Source organism: Eurypyga helias, unplaced genomic scaffold (assembly GCF_000690775.1).
Source record: "Eurypyga helias isolate BGI_N326 unplaced genomic scaffold, ASM69077v1 scaffold29780, whole genome shotgun sequence".
NCBI lineage: Eukaryota > Metazoa > Chordata > Aves > Eurypygiformes > Eurypygidae > Eurypyga > Eurypyga helias.
This window is the reverse complement of record NW_010228076.1, coordinates 7,399-28,887: the sequence shown is the minus strand read 5'-3', so window position 1 is coordinate 28,887 and position 21,489 is coordinate 7,399. Positions and strand designations below refer to the sequence as shown.

The window sequence follows — 21,489 nt, the reverse complement described above, 5'->3', positions numbered from 1 at the left end:
CCTCCAACATACTCCACTCAGAAGGTATGGTTAAAAAACATTCAGGTCTGACACATCACTGTCTCTTCCAGGACTAAAAAGTCTCATTGCCATTTTTGGTGTTGTTGGGTTTGGGGTTTTTTTATTTTATTTTTATTATTATTCATTTTTAAAGAAAGGAAAGGAAGCAAATATAACTACTATCAAAGGACACAGAGCTGCCAGGATCAGCGCTGAGGAGAGCCACTGTTCTGCAGACAGGCTGCGTCCAGGTGTCCAGGACTGAGCAGTAAAGGGGTATCCCCAAGAAGAGGGATAGGACCCCCAGAACTTCATTTCATTCTAAGTAGTTAGCGCTGTCTTCCTGATCCTCATCTGAAGAGGAACTAAGATTAAAATAGGGGAAATCATTCCAAGCCGGGAATCACAGAAGCTAGCAGGTCAGACCTCAACCCAACAGTCAAGTGTGGCTTACGCTCCTCCAAGAGCCGTAGAGGTGGCTCTGCAACCCTACAATGACAGGTCTCTCGCCGACACACCGATAGCCTCTCCTCAGCACCAAGGAGTAAATTAAGGAACTGAAATGCTGAAAGGCATGTTGAGCCCCTTGTGTTTCAGGCCACTGAAAAGGAAGAAAAGGTTCACTCATCTGTCCTCTGTGCACCAAGCATGATTTGGCAGGTTAGTATGCGGAACCTACAAACGCAAGAAAGCTGCACAGAAATGATTACTGGGACACAGCCTTTGCTGCATAGCCGAGACCCATGAAATAGGACTACACAGGCAAAACTACAGCTTCCAAGAGATTCTTTCAGAAGGACCTTCTCAGACCTTGCAACGTTCACCTGGCTCCTTTCCTTGGGCCTCACCAGGTCTGACAAATCAAAGGTTGATTTTAAATGTTCAGTGCACAAGAGACACGGCACACTCGAGCAACTGTGAGGCACAGACAGCCTCGTTAAAAGGTATTTATGAGTCTCAACACTGAAAATCTCTCAATATACATCTGTGCACGTAGCTCTATTAGAGAGGCATGGTAGGCAGGTCTACGTTGTCCATGACTCAGTGAAAGAACAAATATGCCAGGCAACAAAAACTTTCTAGAGGAATATTTCTAAACCTGACGTCGATATCAGCCTAACATACACATATTAAATTTTTAGAAAAATAACCCCACTAAACAATAAGAACAATGAAAAGAAATATATAAAATTATGTTGACTCAATGCCTTTTATTTGAAAATATCTCACGAAGTTACAACTTACAAACTAGTACAAGAGTGAAGAATAGCTTCAGAACATAGAGATAAAAACATACCTGTTTATGTTCTTGAGGATCAGGCTCCCCTTTGCTGGAATCAGAATTTGTGTCATCATCTTCATCAGAACTGTTCATAATATCTTCTTCATCTGACTGAAGATCTCCCATTACCATGCTAGGATGATCATGGTGTTCTTCCAAGGACCTAAAATTGAAATATACATACCATACATCAATAAACATACCATACATCAATAAACATACCATACTTGCAATGTTTTATCTACACTGGTATAGAACAATGCTCGCCGGCAGCGAGCAAAAACCACAATACCTTTGGAGTATGTATGCTATTCTTGTCAATCAGTTTGCCTGACAGCAAAGTTTGATAAATCTAGTCCCTTATTGCTATGTGCAATATTTGTACCACGTGCCAGAAGGATAAAGAAAGATCACAGAGGTTTTGCTCTCCTCTATCTCATAGCAGTGGGACTTGTCGAGATCTGCTATACTCAGCCTAGAGCTTCTTGTCTGAAATTTTAGACGCATGTATACGGAGTTGTTTCTCAATGCATACACTAAACTGCATCAGGGATGGCAATATTTAAGAACTGTTGGACAGAACAGTTATAAAAAAAAAAAAAAGCAGAATCTTTGTGATTAAAAACTCCCGTCCCCCAGAGATAGATACCTTCCAGGTAGCTGTCAAAGCTATAACATATAACCTTGTTCTGCTGCTGTACAATGATTATAGAGGTCCCTTTTCATTAGCTTCAGCCGTATTTGCAATACAGAAATTGCATGAGACAGGCACACAATCTTCTCCCCCTAACTAGCCTTGACAACTTCAGTAGAGATTTAAGAAATGCAATTCTAGAAGAAAATGAAAAAAGGAGGTAAGGAAAGATAAAGAAGAAAACAGAGACTAGAGGAAACAGCCTGAAGTTTTGGTAGATTTACATAGAAACACAGCAAGTCACTGGGTTCCTACTTTTAATCCTTAAAAATATCTCATAATTATCCATTACACTAAAGCTGTATCTAAATTCACATAATCTGTGTTCAAGGCCTGCAAAAAGATGCTGGGATGCCACAGGCTTACTGTGACAGGAGTCAAAAGTGATTAGAGACCCTACAAAACAAAAAGCAAATCCAGAAACCCTTGCCCCCAAGCTGTTAGAGCCAGCAGGATCTCACTGTGCTGATCAACACCTGATTTTGGGCAGCCAACATATGTCAGGGCTACACAATTCTCCATACAGCTGACCTCTACTTCCCTACAAAAGGGATGGTTAGGACTGATCTGTTCTTTTCCTAACCTTGAATCCCAAGAAAGCAGAGATGGAGGGCAGCTCTTCAGACGGCCTCCAAATGTGATAGTTACCAGGGAGAAAACCTGTCAGCATGGATCCCATGGGAAGGGGCTGTCGGTAACATGAAGGGCAGAAGGAAGGACACCAGCTGTGTGAGGATGTGCCACTGGTCAGAGCAAGGTGTTGATTATTCAGTATTCACGGTAGAGGTATTAAAAAACCCAAACACACCCACAAGCCAACAAACAAAACAACACACAAATGCTGATCATAAATGGAAATATATCTCGAGATGAGGACAAGGTAAGTTGGCCAATGGACAGGCCTTGTTCAGCCACAAAGATGTAAAAGAGATTAAAACGGCTTGGTTCTATTAAGGCGACACAGGAACGACTGAGGAAACACACAAGCAGCTGCTGTCTCCCAGAACTGAATGGGGTGGGGGGAGGAAAGAGATTGCAAGCTTATCACCGAGTTCAAATGGGACCCTGAGCCGAGACAGCAGCACCCACAGAGACACCCTGTTATTTCAGTTTGGAAATTACCAACTTCACACAGAAAGAAAAGCGCCCAGCGGGGAGACAAGCGCTGACAACAGTGCAGGGAGTACGCCTGGAATGGCTCCCACAGAGCCTCCATGAGCTTCAGCAAGGTGAAAAAGCAGCTTTTCACTGGGGCTTCCTTCGGAAGTGCCCTAGCAGGACACTGAGATTTCGGCAGTTACTTGTTAACTTCAGCAGTTCTGAAAACTCCTTGTCTAGTTTATCTAATTCACAGCCACCTGTTGCTCAAGAATGTTTATTTTAGCAGATGCCACCTCATATCCTTCTATTTTATAGATGTAATACTGCAGATGAAATAAAGGCAGTTGTCATGAGGTAGATATATATAACCCCCTACTTTATTTTAAGTCTACAACAGAAATAACGACTTCTACTCCTTCCTTTACTATATTACTTAGTTTTACCATCCACATCTGGCACTGAATCTACATCTGATCTGAGATTTTATTTTTCCCACTGCAAAATGTAGCTTTACCTCTAAACCAAACTGGAATTCATTTTTTAGTCCCTTATTCTTTAACATTTACTTTTGTTAATGTACATTTTTCCCCTTGTCTCTTTAATATTTGTTTTAACTGCTGCTTTAATTTCCTTTAACTAGGATTCCTTCCCAGCAAGAAAACATTTTCCCACCTGTGAAACCACAGGATTTTTGCCTACATATGTTCTACAGGATGCCTACTCCCAGATTTTCCTATCATCTTCCATTTAAACATTACAGGGCAACAGTGCTAACAGTCGAAATTTTAGAAAACCTGCCCTTTTTTAAGTCAGAAACAAGCTATTTCTAGGTGAGGCTGTATTCTGCACTCACAAACATAACCCCGTCACCACTGAAGGAGGAAGATCAAACTAGTTGGCCAGTGCTGGGTGAAGAATAGGCTTATTTAATAGTTTCAGTAAAAAACTACTAAAAGTTTTTAATAATTAACTACTGGATGATTTAGGATGATTACTAAGCATCCACAGATGAGAGTCACATAGTGTGTGTATTTTATTCTTCCTGTGATTAGATGATTACGGACCAGAGGAGAGTTCACACCCAGCCATTTTCCAGATTCACACAAGTCACCAGTTCAGGAATAGGATGGGATACTGTATCCATGGGGATATGGTTATCTGGTGTATCTATTGTTTCCTCTTCTCCAGAGAAGATGGTGACAAAGTCACAGTGTTGATCTACCTCTATCGGCCAAGTGTGGAGAACACGCGACTCTCCTTGCACCTTCTGCCCTAACCTTTCATCATAAATACTATGGGGTTTCTTGTTGAAACAGAAAGCAGTTTTGTATTTACTCTTTCTGTACTTTTACCTCTGAAGCCATCTATAACGTAAGTCTATGGCTCTCTTCAAGTTATCTCTGGACAAACTGAAATCCCTTGTAGCCTTTAAATGAGTTTGGAAATAGTAGCAAATCTTTAAATAAACAGAATTTTTGCTACCACATATCAATTCCCTTTTTCCAAAATACCACAGGCTTGCAGTAGTGGCTATTTTTAAGCAGCTCTTCTGATAGGTATTTGGGGAATACTGTGAACCCTCTCTATCTTGTTCCCTCTTCATCATGATTCTCTGTCCTACCCCCAGCACTACCAAGAGAAACTTCTGCATTATCAGTCATGTGAAACACCATCACTGCCAGCTCACCCTGCTGCCCACTGAGTAAGAAAATCTTGCCATATCTTGTGAGCAAGATACCTAAATATAGATGTGGGGCTTTTTCAGTTGACACATAAAATTAAGGGAGTGTTAATTTGCCTTGGAATGGAGCAGTTTATGGGATGCAGCACATACATTGTGCTATATTCTCCTAATGAGATAGTAAAATATTAAGGAAAAAAAAAAAACCCCAAACATTCCAGTCCTAGTCAGCAAGATAAACTGTCAAAACTGAAGAACTGTTATCAAGCAATTCCAGCCAGAAAAATAATTCCTACCCTAATCAGCATAACACCCCCCCATACCTTGCTGTCTTCAAAAGACGACCAAGACTAGTTTATTTGTATTATTATGGAAGCTCCAAGCAAGTGCTCTTTCAGGCACTGTTGATTTAGACACTGCAGAAGACACCGTAGCCTGAACTCATAATTAACATTTCAGTTTTGGTTCCCCACTGATTTAGAAGGCGATTAGTATTTTAAGCTTGACTGGGGTGAATCAGAGATTCTCTGCCATGCAATGCCCCAACATTCAGTATTTTGTAGTACATTGGGACTACTTCATGTGTTAGCATCACCATAAATACTGTAAAGCAAGTTTCTACAGCTCCAAAGTATTTCTTAAAATAGACCAATCCACGCTGCTGCTGTACACACGTTTCTGATCTTCATTATTTTTAGAGGTATTTTTCTACTTCTAGTAAGTAATCAAAAATATGTAGGAATGCTGAATGAACAGAAGCTTGCACACAACACACTGCTAAATTATTTCCTCATCCTTTTGTTCTTTTAAAAGGAGTGTCTGTTCTACTCTGCTTTTTGCAGGATCATCCCAGCATCTTTATCGCTCTTCTGTCTCTTCCTCCAGTATTTAATGGCTGGTTTTTGTGGGTGTTTTTGTTTGTTTATTTTTTTTAAAGAAAGCCTTCAACATACAGGCAAAATTACACAAAGTGAACTTCCTTCTCAACTAAAACATACACATCAAATCATCAGAAAAACAATAAGCATAGCCTGCTATAGTATTTAATCTCAAATAATTTTTGTATTGTTAGAGCATTTCACAATCCTTTCACAGCTGCTTGCATTTCACTTTCCTCCAGAAAGGCAAGAACTCCTGCTGCTGTTCATCCATGTTCAGTTTTTAATATCGCCAGTCCCTGCAATCAATTTCAATAAATTTGTTGTTGTTGTTTTTAAAGACATAAAAGCACATTGGCTCTCTCTGTGGAGACAATACCTGATAAGGCTGTTACATTTTTTCACAGTGCCTCATACTTGTAATAGCTGTAGGTAAGGCAGCAAACCTCACTGACTGATCCCCTTACAGGATCCCAGTTGTACGCTTCTGGGAAGCCGCAAGGATAAAACTTAAAGATTTAAAAAGAAGAAAAAGGGAAAAAATGTTCTATGGTATCTTTTCTATTAGGTTCTATCTAAATTCAGAATTTTCTAAGTTCATAATATTTATTTACTGCAGGTTTTTGGAAAAAAGGAAATCAGTTCTAGAAAGCAAGCATATTTGGCAAAATACAAAAGATAATAATGAATACTAACCAAGTTCACCAGTGAGCTCCAGTAGAAGTTTTAAGAAAATACATGATGCGATTAGTAATCAGCAAGAATGACAAAGCTATCAATTAATGTACTTTTCATATGAGTTACGTCTTGCTGCAATACCTCAGCTCCACAACCATCCTGAAGAAGCCAACACCAGCACAATTCCTTTTGCAAACTCTTGGAAATCATAAAGATGAGCTCAATATTGCTCCAGATGCACGCGGACCCTAACCCATCATATTCAACTATTCATTTAAACTTCAAATTCTCTGAGTAACAGTGACTGTCTACCATTATAGCTAAAAAATCCCCTCCCTCATCCTACTCTTCATGTCCCTCTACTTTTCATTTCTCCTTCAGACATACCAAACCATTAACCAGCAAATGAGCATGAATGCAGCCTGGACCAGGTGGCTTACTTATCAGAGTTATTCCTACAGCATCAGTCAGCTCTCTGGTTCAATGGCAGATGCAGAGATGGAAAGGGCTGTGGTCGAGATCACGTCTCTCCTCCCTAGGTGTGGTGGACAGCATGTGAAAGGCCAGTGGGCACCGCTGGGGCTCTCAGAGTGCTGGCTTCGCTGCCAGCACTGGGGACTGGTTGCCTCATTGCAGCCAAGCTACTTGGGCTTCCACTTCTCTGCCAAAAATAGTGGGTTTTCACAGCGAGAGAGAGATAGCAAGGTGTCCTCTCAAGTAAGACTTCATACAATAGCTTTAAAGTTGTGCCATTTGTTCTTCTGCAGTGACAACTCCAGGATTTTCTTCATATCATTAGGACTAATACCAAGAAAAAAGGCAAGAGACCACAAGATTTTATTGGTCTGATGCTAAGAAACATAGCAGGCAGTTAATCTCGATCTCCCTTTTATTTGTATTTTTTAAACCACCTGAACAGATGGCACCTATGAGATACATTAGTTCTTTTTGCAAACTACCTTTCTGTAGGTGACACAGACCTCTACAACAGTCTTTTTGAAAAGGCACTACAAAACAAGAAGCAAACAAACTAGCCCAATTAATCCACAATTGTTTGCATCACTTGTAACTGTTGTGCTATATTCTCTCTGGGCTGGCCAGGAAACTTCAGGGTACAATTACAAACATAAACACTCCTCAAGAAACTCAGCTAGAGAACAGAAACAACCTGCAGCCAGTCAAGCAACACTAACGGAAAATTGTTCTGTGCACGTCAGGTTGCTTTTTGAAATTGCAATTAAAAGATTTTAAGAATTCAAACATTTATTTTAAGCAATATTGTATGTAGTGTACACATGCAAAAGCATCTACGTATTTTATAGGAAGTCAGGATCCTTGATGACTGTGATAACACCTTCAAAAGAGAAGCTCAAGACAATCTATTTAAAATGGGGTTTGGTTCAGAGTCGCTTGTACTTCGAAAGCTGTCTGCTGCCTCCCGGGCAAAGGGCTGGCTGAAGAGAGAGACCAGGTGGGAACATCGGCAGTTCGCTCCTGCCAAGGGAAACACAAGGCACTACCCTCTTTGTCCCGGCCTTTACCTCCAGCACTCCCTGCTCACACCTGGTTTTCTGGGCAAAGAGGATATCACAAACACTGCTGAGAGCTGCCACCACATTTAGCCTGTTAGATCATGCCACTGGCAGCTTCTTCTATACTTGGCTGAGCATGCTGCAAACAGCACACCTGACTTGCTGGAACCGTTACCCCAGCGTTAGCCGCCAGCAGCATTTAGTTCAATGTATGTTATCCGGAGGCCAAAACAGTGCTTATTTCTTTCCTCAAGAAGAAGAAAAAAAAAAAATCTGACTCTCATTCTAAGCAAAAATAAGCAAGGCATTTGTCATGCTTAATAAACTCTCTACTTTTTTTTTAAGCAATCCATTCTGTCAGTCACCCTACATCAGGCATATTATGATCAGCACAGTGGCATGCTTACTTCGCTGCATGATTTTAAAAAGCACGGTTTGAAAAAGGTGCAAACAGCTCTCAGATGATCTCCATATTTAGCTGCGATTTGGAAACGTAAGTTCCCGCGGCCAGCGGCGCCCAAGGACCGCTCTCGCCGCAGGCAGCCTCCCATGCTCACGGGAGCCATCTTCAGCGAGACCATTTGTTGACAATTCCTCAATTCCTTGGAAAGCTCAACATAAACACACACGCATGCCTCAGATGTTTCCACACCCACCACAGAAAAGTCACATTTAAAGAAAGAAAAAGAGAGAGACGTCTTAGTATTAAACGTCTTCGAGAAAAACAGCGCCCGCAACGCACCATTCCAGCTCCCGACAGTGCGGCACAGCCGCCCTTGTGACAGGCGGGAGGGACAGGTCCCATTGCCCTGCCTTCCCTGGGGAAGCCCCAGCAAAATGCCAAAAGGAGATGATGCCAATGTAGCAGAATACAACCTGAGACAATACAAGGGGACAGGGTCCTCAGCATTGGTACTGGAAAGTTAAACACTGCAGCAAACCCCAGGGATTTAAATCCTTGCCTTGTACAGGGGAAGGAGTCACTTCATCAATTCTTCCTGTCTCCACCCAAAGCTATAAGGGATTACCCGACTCCCAGGGTAGGTAAAGCGGGAAGTCTTTGCAGAATTTACAGCTTTTTGCCCTCCCTTCTTAATTCTCTTTTCCCACTTTATAGGGAGAGTTGCACATCAACAATGCTCGCAGCCAAGACTTTTGGAAAGAACTCCTGGCATTCAAGTGAAAACAAGCAATGTAAAACAGGACCACCAAAACACAGTGCTCATTTAGAATCACAACCTGCTATTCTCACTCTTCTCAAGTGACAAAACAGATCCTAGTGGGAGAATGTCTATTGGGAAAGGACAACAGGATCAGCAGAAAAATAACATTTTTATCTTCCAGTCATATAAAAAAGGAAAAACCACCAACACAACTCCACCACACACTGAATTGACTTCTAGAAAACTAACAAAATGTGTCAAAAATCTCAAACCAAATGCATCAAATAGAAAAGGGAAAACTTAGGCCAAGTAAGAACCAAATCTCTTATTAATACCCTTTTCAAACAAAACTGACTTTACCTTGCCAGAGCTACCATGACACTCTAATGTTCAACTACTTCATCTCCACTGAGATCAAAGTTAATGCAAGGCCCTAAATACCTTCTATACTGACTGAACATTATTTTTATGCCTGTATTTGGTGACACTAGCCCTGAAATCAGGGCTGTAATACCTCTCTTGAAAAAGTTGCTCGTTCAGTTTAGAAATTACGCACAACCTATTGCACTTCGTTTTTCACTTGTCAGATACCTAGAAGATGACCAAAGAAAGCTAAGTAGAAGAATACTCAAAAGGTAGTCACTTAGATTTAAAATAAAAATGGAGTGACTTAAACACACAACCGTCTGCGTGCACAGGAGCTGACACAGCTGCCTGGGTAGCCTGCCGAAAAACAGAGGGTGAAATAGTTTGGTTGAAACCCACACTTGCTAGCTACAATAATTGAGCTGTCTACAAGACTGGACTTGTGTTCTCTTCCTCTAATCTTTCGCACAGATCGTAAAAAGAATGAGATTTAGACACTTTTTCGAAGCACAGCTCATCTTGCTATCAGTACAGAACATCGGACCCCCAGGAACATCACAGTGGGAAAACAAAACAAAACAAACAAATCAACTGAACCCTGTGCAGTTGAAATCACTGAGTCATAAAGCTCAGGTTGTAGCTATCAAAATGGCAGTTTTGATAAAAATTCCTTTTAGTTATTTACATGCATCCTAAAGATTTTTTTAGTCCACTTCTGCTTGAGTGGAGCAGTTTTTCATAAGCACAAAGATATTTTAAAGAAAATTAAAACTTGTGTAAACAATATTTTTAAAAGAAACTTCTTGTATTCTAGCATCTAAACCAAAACCTGCATTCTTTAATCTAAATTTGTACAGTGCATTGAAACAACATAGCTGCATAGTTTTGTAAGTCTATTCATTAAAACATCTTTAACAGGATCAAATATAAATGTTGGGTAAATGAGGCATATTAACATCACTGTTGGCATTTAAATAAAAACTGAAGCTAAAATTTTGCTTGCTTTCTTTCCCAAGACTTATTTTATGTCCCTCCAAAAAAACTTACTGTTTTACATATACAATTACATTAGACCTTGCTGCAGTTAAAATATCACCATACAAACTGGAGTACCACGGAGCTTCACAAACACATTTCCTGAGCCAACGCTGAAAATAACCCACCGGAAAAGGCTGTTGTTGAGCATATAAATGGGTCTTTCATCAATTCTCATGTCACATTTGACTCTCCATTCTACACCAGAGATCCTCTCTGGAGCTACATTTTGTTAACCTGCAGTTTATACCACGGTTGGCAACTGGAGACAGAGCACGCCTGTTGGAGGCAGGGGAAGGAAAGCCAACATCAGGTGACAAATATGCAACGCTAAGTTAGTTTTCCCCCATCCTAAGGAAAAGGAAATGCATATAATGAATGACAAAATAAGGAAAAAACACAGGGAATAAAAGAGCAAAGAAAAAGATAAATCTTTGGAGATTAGTTCAGGAATGCGTGTGACACCTGAGCTCCTGTTACCCACAGACAGGGTGTTAGGAAGGAGGCTAAGGGACACAAGGTTTTTAATGTGCTGCTTTGCTTACTCCAGGTTCACACTAAGCAGCCCTTTGGCTGAAGGTGAGAGCTGACACGCCTAGCTGAGGCAACGTCAGCAGGAGGAAGGATGAGGACATCCTTGTATTGTACCAGCGGGATCGATAGGAATAGCACAGTCAGGCACTTCAGCCATCTGCGGTGAGGCCTCCTTCGGTGGGAAGCAAAGGACAGTGCAGTTTGTTGTTTGGATTGTAACAAACGTTGCCTTTACACTCAAAATAGTTCTTTTCATACATACAGACTGCAACGGTTTCAAGATTAACACGCCATAATTATCTAGACTCTGCAGGACAGTGACAAAAGTAACTACCAAGCCTTTTGGAGAGTGGTGGAAGGACTTGCCCAGCAGCCGGGCAGCACGGTCCAGCAGTGCCCGCCTCATTGCTGCTGCCACTGCCAACTCACTCCCCCTCATACTCAAACACACCCAGCCCCAGCTACACTCAGTAAAAAGATAACATCAAGAACTTAAACAACTTCTATTTTTATGTAGTACTTGTAATACCTTCCGATAAATTAGAAGTCTTTTGTTATTGCACCTCCAACTTTGCCAAAACTTTACCTGTGCGCTGCGTCCACATCAACCTGCTTCATCCACCTCTTTTTTTACCAAAATCAACAGGGAGCCTTGAAAAGAGGGATGGAAGAAATACCAAACACAAAAATTCTCTTTCAAGACAGTCTTGGAGAGCTTCAGAACTGTTTTCGTTTCATAAGACCTTTCAAACCTTTTCAAGACTGGATTGTACACTAGAATAACGGGCTTGGTATTAGAAAAATGCAGTTCTCCAACTCTTTTCTCTCCCTTACTGGAGATCATTGGAGCTCAGAATCTCTCCCAACATCAAATCTGATAAAATCACCACATCTCAAACACATTTGCACAAGTGCGTGTCAAGATTCATTTAAAGCAAGAAAATACCTATTTATTCTGAGGAAAAAAAAAAAAAAAAAGACTGGTGTGTTCTTCCCAGATTGCTTTATAAGATTCAAGTATTTTCCTAGAGTGCATATATTCTTCTTAAAATATATGCATTTTATTTCAGGTTGTATAGCAGACTAAACTATAAAGCTGTTCAACTGAAAGCCACCCCTATACTAAAGAAAACTCCTCTTACTGGAAGAGCAGATCATGGAGACACTGGCTTGCATTAAGATTCTTGCAAGGAAAGGAAAAAAAAAACCCAACCACCAGAACACCCCATATATTTCGAGGGGAAAAAAAAAAAAATCACTGCTAGACTTTCATGTAGTTTCACATGCTACCTTAGTAGTATAAACTAATGAACTTGACACTGCAAACCAGATAGAATAATTCCAGCCCCAAGGTCAGTGATTTGACTAACCCGCAGGAAAGAGGAGCTCCGAGAGTGGCGTTACAGCCCCAGGAGGAGGGTCCCACCATCTGCATACACCCAATTCTTTCCCAGTCCTGTGTCAGAGCACCAGTAATCCCAAACAGCACTGCTACCAATATTTCCATTTCTCACTGATTTTGCCCCTGCTTAGACACCCCATAGCCCATAAGAAAGCAGATTGTGAGAAGTCAGCAAGACAGCGTATTCCTTATGTCTGGTAGCCAAGAACTGCTTTGTCCATTCTCTGCTGCCAGGCACCAGAGCTGGGACTGCCAGACGGGCTTCGCATTCAGCCTCGCGGGGGACAGGAAGCGGAGATCTGAACCATCTGACTCACTCCTTACCGACAAGCCTTTGGAGTTGGCAGAAGCCTCCCAGCTGCGCAACGTGTACGTGAGAAAGTGAGGTAGGGAGGCGAAAAGAAAAAGCCAGGCTCAACGAAGCAGAATACAAGAAGAAAGCCAGTGTTAACACATGACCAAAGATAATGAAGCCTGCTAGGAAACCTAAATGGTATATTATCAAAGCTATTCCATTAAAACCTGAGGTACAATTACAGAGAAAGAATTAACGAGAAACTAAGGGTGGCAGAAGCCAGTTAGAAACATAGGGGGAGATTGGAAGACAGGACAAGACTGCAGAGCTGGTGGAGGAAAAGGAACCTGCCTTCTTCAGATCAGAAACTCATCAATTATCATCTTTAAGAAGCAGATGAAATAAAAAAAAAAATCTATATACGTGGCCTCTACTAATCAGAAAATTATATCCTTCAATAAAATTCAGTAAAAAGAATGTTTTAACGTATAAATATATCACCTTCAATACCTAAAATGTATTTTGTGCATTCAAATCTCAGAATAAGTGTTTGAAAACTGGTTTTAAATACTATTTTGACCCTGCAGTATTTTATAAATCCAGTGTTTCGCTTGAGATGTTTTTCAATGGGAATTTTGCAATTGAAAAAAAACCAAAACAAAACAAAAAACAACCACCTTCTGTAACGTAGCCAATCCCTGAACGCCGCATTTATCTGGTGCAATACTGCTGATCAGAAGCACGTCTCAACTCCAACAAAATCCAATACATCAAAGAGGAATATGTATCAAAGCAAAGTGCTTAAGCACACAGATTTCAGTACTAAATTCAATATTCCAGGAAGGCTTTCATGGACACTTAATTGACCCCTGGGGACTCAAGTCACCAAGTCAGAATGTAGTCCGGAAAACTAAACTTACATTTTGCATTGAGATGTTCATTTCTGGAAAACCGATGGATTATTCTAAATAAGCAAGGGTGGGGAAAATAGGAAGCAGTATTTAATTAAACCAACATTAAAAGCTCAAAGAATTACTGTCACATGGCAGTCTCTCCCAGCTCTTTCCAAAGAAAAATCCTAGCTGGAAACACAGTGACGATGACACAGCTATAAATTTTGTCAAAATCAATTAGCAGTCATGTACATTTGCAACATCTTGAAGAACTGTCAAAAGCAGCCAGTAAATACAGTATGCTATTCCTTGAAGGGAGAAGGAGTGGAGTCACTCAACCTGAAGTAAGATTCTCTTACCTAGAACAATGCAGCAAATACCAAAAAAACCCCACGATACCCTGAAAAGTTGAAGTTTCTATGTTCTGCAGCATGACAGATGTTCCAAGGCACCTTCACTGTTCCTTTAGATTACTGGACAAATTTTACTTTCGGTTTTAAAGAAGTTGTTGTTGTCCTCCTCATAATAAAGGTTTGTCACTTAAAAGAGGACAACTAATGCATAAATATTTCACTTTCATTAGGAGGCTTTAAAAAAAAAAAAGTGTTCCTTCAAAACAGAACCATTTCAACCACTCTGACAACATTAAAATAAATTGTGGCAGAACTGACTTTTCACGTCACTTTTCAGGCCTGAACCATTCTTTTCTAAAAAAACAAACAAAAAAACCAAAACCCACAAAAAATTACCCCCCAAAACTGCCAAAAAACAAAACAGCTGTAGTTTTTCTGCAACTGGATGATATTTAAAACTTTTTACATTTAACAGCACATTTTCTATCCCACATATTCTATTCTTCACTCTGTTTACAGAGTCCTCATAATAACACCATGTCTTTCATTATCTATTTTCAATTAGTAGTCAAACAGGTAAACTAGGACAAAATAAACAAACTTTTAAAACTGTTTCAAGAGATTTCTTTTTCAACAGTGGAAACAAAACACGGATCATCTGCTCCCAAGGTAGTATCATTGCTTTCTTTATCGAGAATATTCCCCTGAACTACTTAAAACAAGTAAAACCCATGAGTCTCCCATCAACATCTGTCTCACCTCAGTGGTTCACACCCTGTATCAGAACCTTCCTTCTCTTCTTTTCAAACCCAAGTTCACCTTCAGTTGAGGGGAGGGTGACATCAAATAACTCCAAGTGCTAAGTGACAACTGATACCCCATCATTAATTACCCAGGCCCGCCATTTTTATTTAAATCCCTGTGGGAAGGCCCAAGCAAAAAAAAAAAGTATCTGAATTTAAATAAGGCATATGAATTTAGGATAAAAGTGTCAGAAGCTATTACCATTCTCCATAAAAGCATACTGGTTTCACCAGAAGAGATCAGGAAAAAATTCCTCAGTAACCAACAAAGCACTGGGCACATTATACAAATTTTATTTCTTCCTCCCAAAAGAAAGGTAACATGAGGTAAAGACACCACCAAACTCTTCTGGTAATGGCAAGCCCAGCGCTCAGACGTAATATACTGCATATGTGCTATTATGACTCGAAGTGTAGGCAATCCGTCTATGAATTTCTCAGAAGAACAATCTCATTTGTATGTTGGCTTTAATCATAAGATAATTTGCTTTGAGATCCCCATTAGCAGTGCATTACAGGAGCTTTATGTGCCGTGATCTATGAAAAAGAGCTAAGTGCGTGTTCTGACAGGCTGGGGAAAACACACACAGTCATTATTTCAATAGCATCAGCACTGCTTCTCTAACCAGTTCTATAATACCACCTGGCCCAGGAAATTATAAAAGGCTCTTACAGAACTATGCAGAAAAGGTAAGATGACATTGATAAAGAAGCTTCAAAGGATCTGAGATAACAATGGATGGGAAAACTGGAACAGCTGCTTGCCTGGCCCTGTCTGGGCAAGGACCCTTACACCTCCCAAACCAGAGCCAAAAAGAATACCTCTGCCTGCTCTTCCAGCAGCAGCTGATCCAGATCAGGACATCACTGTGCCATTGTGCCCCTTTTTCTCCTAGGGATTTCTTTGTTCCCCAAGATTTACCAAAGTAACTGCACGCACTAATTGTTTCGTAAGGTAATTTCTGACTACATAATCTAGTTTAAAACAAACACATAAAGGGTTCTAGATGTGGTTTCCTATGGTGTGCTTTTAAAAGAAAAACACAACACAAAGCCAGTCATATCAAGAACATCCAACTTAGGGTGCAACTACAGTTGCAGATGTGCCAGGGTGTAAGAGATCATTTAAACCCTTAAAACACCATTGGGACTGGGGAAGATTTGTGTGGGGAGGGAGTAACTACAAACACCTCACAATGAGCCAGGTAAGAGAACTACAGAATTTCACTAAAGGAGCAACCACACTCTCACCCCTACCATACTTCATATAACAAAACAGTCCTTTTCCCGAAGCGCAGACATACATTTACCTGACCCAGAACCACAACCCAAACCAAAATAGATCACATCAACATATAAAATATATCCTTATTTATATTTGATCTCACCCTTCTTAGGTAAACCAATTCAAGGGAACATTTAGGCAAAACCCTAATTGCCAAAACCCTAGGCAATTTAGGGAACATGGGCAAAACCCCCAAAAGATACCCAAAGATTAGATTTAAACCACAAGCGTACACTCAGTCAGGAACTTAAACTGTACCAAGACAAAACCAAGAAACAACCTACTGTAAAAAAGAAAAATACTCAACAACCACATGAATAAATATACCAATACCAAGCCCGTAATCAGAAATTCTACTTTGCATGATAAGGCTTCATGCTTTCCATCAAACAGTCCAATGTTGAGGATATCAACTCTATAAACAACTATCAACACGGGATGTCCCTTAAACTATTTGTCTCCTCCTATATGGCCAGCACTCAGATTCTTTGGAGCATGTGTTTGCTACACACACATCCAAAATGAAATGAAGCTTAGCAACTCTCAGTGAAAAATGAAGTCACATGTGACTATCTGTAAGATAGCTCATTTATTCCTGTCAACATGCATATGCTCTCAACAGTGTAAATAAGTTTGCTGGCAGCTGTGAATTACACAGGCTGCATATTTCGTTCAAATTCTTATTGCTGGTTTGAGATAAGTCTTGAGGATCTGTCAGACCAACAGATAAGCTGAAGTTAAGAAAATAAATAACGCCATACTGGGTCAAAACAATGCTTCATCTGCTACCATACTCTGTCAGACACAGTAAGTGATGCTACTCAAGGAGAACACAGGAGCCGGCCACTCTCTACGGCCCATTCCTTTTCCCAGCATCCACCATCACAGTATCACAGACACTAGAAGATCGGTTCCTGCCTACTCCATGTAGCATGGTTTGATGATTTCTGTGAACCAGTCCAATTCCTTTTTGAATCTGCTGATATTATCTGCCTCCACCACCTCCTGAGCCAACATACACAGCAGCAACCTGAAGTCACCAAACTCTTTCAGTAATAATCTGAGAGTCACGCAGGACTCGTGCACTACTACTACCTTTGCTGGGAGCACAGGGAGATACAGACGACTCATTATTTTCAGGGAGAGGCAATATCTTCTGCTATATCTGAAAAGCTTTCAAGACCTGATGAAGAATTTGCATAACCAAAATCTTGCCTGCTTTTCCAAGATCGATTAATGGATCTAAAAATATATTCATTCCCCCTACAAGCCTCTGAACGATGCATTCTAGAATCACAGAATGGTTTGTGTTGGAAGGGGCCTTGAAGACCATCTAGTTCCAACCCCCCTGCCATGGGCAGGGACACCTTCCACTAGACCAGGTTGCTCAAAGCCTCATCCAGCCTGGCCTTGAACACTTCCAGGGATGGGGAATCCACAGCTTCTGGGCACCCTGTTCCAGTGCCTCACCACCCTCTCCGGGTAGAACTTCTTCCTGATATCTAATCTAACCCTCCCCACTTTCAATTTAAACCCGTTACTCCTTGTCCTGTCACTACAGGTCCTTGTAAAAAGTCCCCCCCAGCTTCCTTGTAGGCCCCAATTCTTGGATACAAATACCTAACCATATCCGATTTGCTTTGAATCTGGAAAAGCACATATATTAGCTTCCCAAATTTTTATCATATATGAGGAATAACTACCTTATTTTTCCACTTCAGTCTTTACCAAGTGCAAACAGTTTTCAGAACACCAAAAGCATATTAAGATATTCAGCAGCAACTGTCCTGCTGGCATTTAATGACAGGGGTACAGCCTCTCGAGTCACCATCTAAACCTGTTTACAAGCAACAGTTGCAATGGAGCTGTTTAACTTCCCCTTTCTCTTTATTTTACCTGCCAACACCCAAACGCCTGCTTGTGGCTTCACAAGGCTCCTCAACCTCATAGAAGCCAGGGCTCTGGTCTTCCACGCTGCTGGAGTTCTGATATTCAAAACAGAGATTTCTCCCACCACTCATGGCAAAAGGCAAGTTCTCATACTCGGGTATTTCCTCATAGTGACGCACGTTCTCATACTCCAGAGCAGTAGTGCTGGTTACAGAATTCAAATGCATTTGTGACAAGTTCTCTCCCAACAGCACATGCCCATCTAAAGACTCCAACCTCTGGTTACTCCGCATGTCAGGTTGACTTCTGTTCCTCTGCCTCTTCTTCTGTAATGCCGGACTACTTATTTCTACAGAAAACGCCTTGGCAGACTTCGCTTTCCTTTCGCTGCCTACAGTTGCTATATTCCGGTTGCTACCACTTCCACACCGGTCCCCGGTGGAAAGGTTAGTGATAGCACTATCCATCGACTGGCTGCCTTTAGACAGAAATTTTTGGAAGTCAGTTTTCATCAAGCAAACCGACAGTTTCATGTTGAGAAACTTTTTCAAGCTATTTTTTTTCTGATGGTCTTTGCAAGGCTTGTCTGTCCTGTCCATGTCCACAGCAGAGAGAGATTTGGCCCTAGGCTTTGTCACAACAGTCAAGTGGTTGAAGCCAGTAGCAACGTTAGCAGTTTTTAACGATTCAGAATTTCCTGAAAATGGAAGAATAGGATGAGGTAACTTCCAGACGGGTTTCTCGGAAGAACGCTTGGGTATGTCACAGGTTGACAGTGCACCTTGCTCCTTGGCAGGTGGATGCCTGAAGTGAGATCCTTCCAGAACGCTGTTTAACTTGTCCTCACGGGAGGTGTAAGAACTTTTCTCCACCAGCTCTGCTGATGCAGCTTTTTTCAGCAGGCCAGCAGCTGGTAGGCTGTGCCTCTGTGGTTTCTTAGGAACAATTCTTGGAGAACTTTCATCCTTTATTTTAACTTCCTTATCTTCCATTTTTTGTGGGGAAACATGAAGGCTATTGGAAGCAGATGAGTGCTGACTGCCAGTTAATTTGAGTTGTTTTGGCAAACTCATGGACAAAATATCACATCTGACAAAGTTAGTCCTTTTATCCACAGCATCTAGCATATTGGCATCATCTGTCATCTCATCCACGTCTGCATCTAAAGAACATTCAACACTTTCCACCAAATCAGATGTTTTGTGTGACAACTGAGGCAAAAGATTTTGTGAAGTTGACTCTTCCATAGCAGGTTCCTCCACCTGATGCGTTTTGTCTGCACTGCTTTGAGTTATCTCACATTTTTCAGGATGAAGCATTTCTGTATTATTGTTATAGCAAACACTTTGTCCAAGGATATTAATTTTTGCTGGCCTTTTAAAGCTTTGTTCCACAAGCCCAAAGGAATCTTTCTCTGAATTAGATAGCGCCTTTGCTCCTTCTCCCGTGCTGTCTATGCCATCCTGACGGACTAGACACGCAGCACGTGGCTTTCTTGGCTTAGGGATAGGAAGCACTTTTGAGCTCAGAACTGAAGATGTTTCAGAGGTTTTATCAGCATCTGCTTTCATACCCATTTCACCTGAACATGCGCTATTGCTACTTAAATGTTCATTTTCCAGGGTTTCCTGGTCCAACTGGCAAGCGCAACTGTGGTTATTTTCAGTCAAATTAGGACAAATTTCAGACATCTGAAACTCATCAGCAGTGAGCTTACTGTCAGTATTTTGTTGCTTCCCTTTAGCTACCTCAGAAGACGATGAAGACTGTACAAGTTCCATAAACTCTATTTTAACATTGTTCTTGGAATTGCTGCCATCCCCTTTGTGAAGTCTGTCTGCATACCTGTGCCTCGCAGGACTGCTGTTAGGAAATACACTGTGAGTTAGAACATCCTTAAGTTTCTCTTCCAAAATGCTGGCTTTCAAAACCACCTGATTTTTATTGGCCAGTTTTTCATTGTGACTATCCCCCAGAGCTGGTGCAGTCTTTCCACCGACTTTGATGTTCTCTATGTTTTCAAAGTGCTCGAAAATGATCTGAGTTTTACAGGTGTTCTCCCCATTTCCAAGTTTATGAAAACATTCAAATTTGCAAGACGACATTGGCAGAATAAACGCTGTGTTATCACTACTCCCTTCCAAGGCTTCATTTTTATAGTTCAAGTGGTCTAGTGTTGGAGAGGAATCTCCCCTGGGCTCCTCAAAGCTTTTTGTGCTTTTTTGTATAGATGACGGAGGTTTAACTTCTGGAATGGATGAGCTCTTTAGAACCTTTGGTTTTGGTGCAATTGCTGGCTTGGTTTTCCTTGCTGCTTGTATAACACCAGAAAGTACAACATCAGGCTTCGGTGCAACAGGTGGAGGCGTTGCCTTGTGTCCTACCACAAATTTTGGTTTGGGGGCCACCGGTGGCTTCTTAATTTCTAGGAAGGATGGAAAACAGAGATTTTAGTCACTATTAATGCACAGAACAACTTCACCCGCACCACAGTATGATAAGGAGTTTTGTAACATTTAAATACATGATCTACAGGATCTCAGTGTGTATGTATAAATTTTTCTCCTAGAAGCATGCCTCCTTCCCTACCACCGCTTTTTTACTAGTTGCCTTTCTTCACTCAAACAGGCACAATCAAGGAGTGTTGGAAGTCTTCATGGATAAATTGTTCATTAAAAAAATAGTTTAGCTTTATGAAAGTGTATGTCCTTGCTCAGATACCAGTATGGTGCTCAGGAAAAGAAAAAAAACCAAACAAAACCAACAACAAATATTAGCCTGATTTTGCAGTTCCAACTATTAGAATACCATATTTCCACCATTTTTAAAGGTAAGTGCCTCACATACAATACGCCGTGAAGGTAACAAAACAGTCGGGACAGTTCAGTCCCTTCCCTACCGCATTTGGAAACGTGTAACCTAAAATTCCCCCCTCCCTTCCTCTTCTTTTCAAACAACATCGAGATGGATTACTGTACCAGCTGTAAAACTGCATGTCACTACCATCAGTCCAGTGAAATGAGTCTGTGGTGTGAAGTTAATGCAGTAATTTGTAGCAAGTCGGTACTTTCCTACCGTGAAATACCATTTCTGTGCATCTTATAAAATTACTCTTCCCAACATGTTACTGTCTGACCTAGAAACAGTCACCACTGCTATGACTTATGACCCACTTGACAGCACAAGATGATTAACCCTGGGGAGAGTGGATGGCAGGAAAAGGAGCACAGGAGGAACTTGCAGATTATGGAGTTTTGATTGTAGCTTTGTTTTGGAGTGGGTTTGGGGGTTTTTGTTTGTTTGCTGGGTTTTTTTAAGGTATACCTGAAACATTTTAATATTGCAGGAGATAATTTCTGACCAATTTATTTCCATATGCTTGAATAATTTCAGGTTTCTAAGTACTTTGAGTGATTTTTGTCACATGAAAACAGATTTACAAAGTAAACAGTTTCTCTTTCTGCGGGTTTTTTTTTTTTTTTTCCCCTTAATGTACTACCTCTGTATTTATTACATTCGTTTTGAGTAGTATTTTGGTATATTTTCAGTAAGCCATATACATGTTAACTAAAACTCCCAAGAAAACATGCTAATTAATGTTTCACGTGCAAAGAGACTGGGTAA

The 21,489-nt window shown here is 40.8% G+C and overlaps 1 protein-coding gene across 1 annotated transcript in view; it reads right to left on the bottom strand.

Annotated features, from left to right (window-relative positions):
- Positions 1-20,394, bottom strand: part of LOC104514626 (FYVE, RhoGEF and PH domain-containing protein 6-like) — a gene marked incomplete at both ends in the record, with an annotated part of 41,056 nt that extends 20,662 nt beyond the window's left edge. The window contains 3 exon segments of the mRNA XM_010158366.1: positions 1,306-1,445; positions 17,872-20,314; positions 20,317-20,394. Of these exon segments, the coding sequence (XP_010156668.1) occupies positions 1,306-1,445; positions 17,872-20,314; positions 20,317-20,394 (2,661 nt within the window).
- Between the last annotated feature and the right edge of the window lie 1,095 nt (positions 20,395-21,489).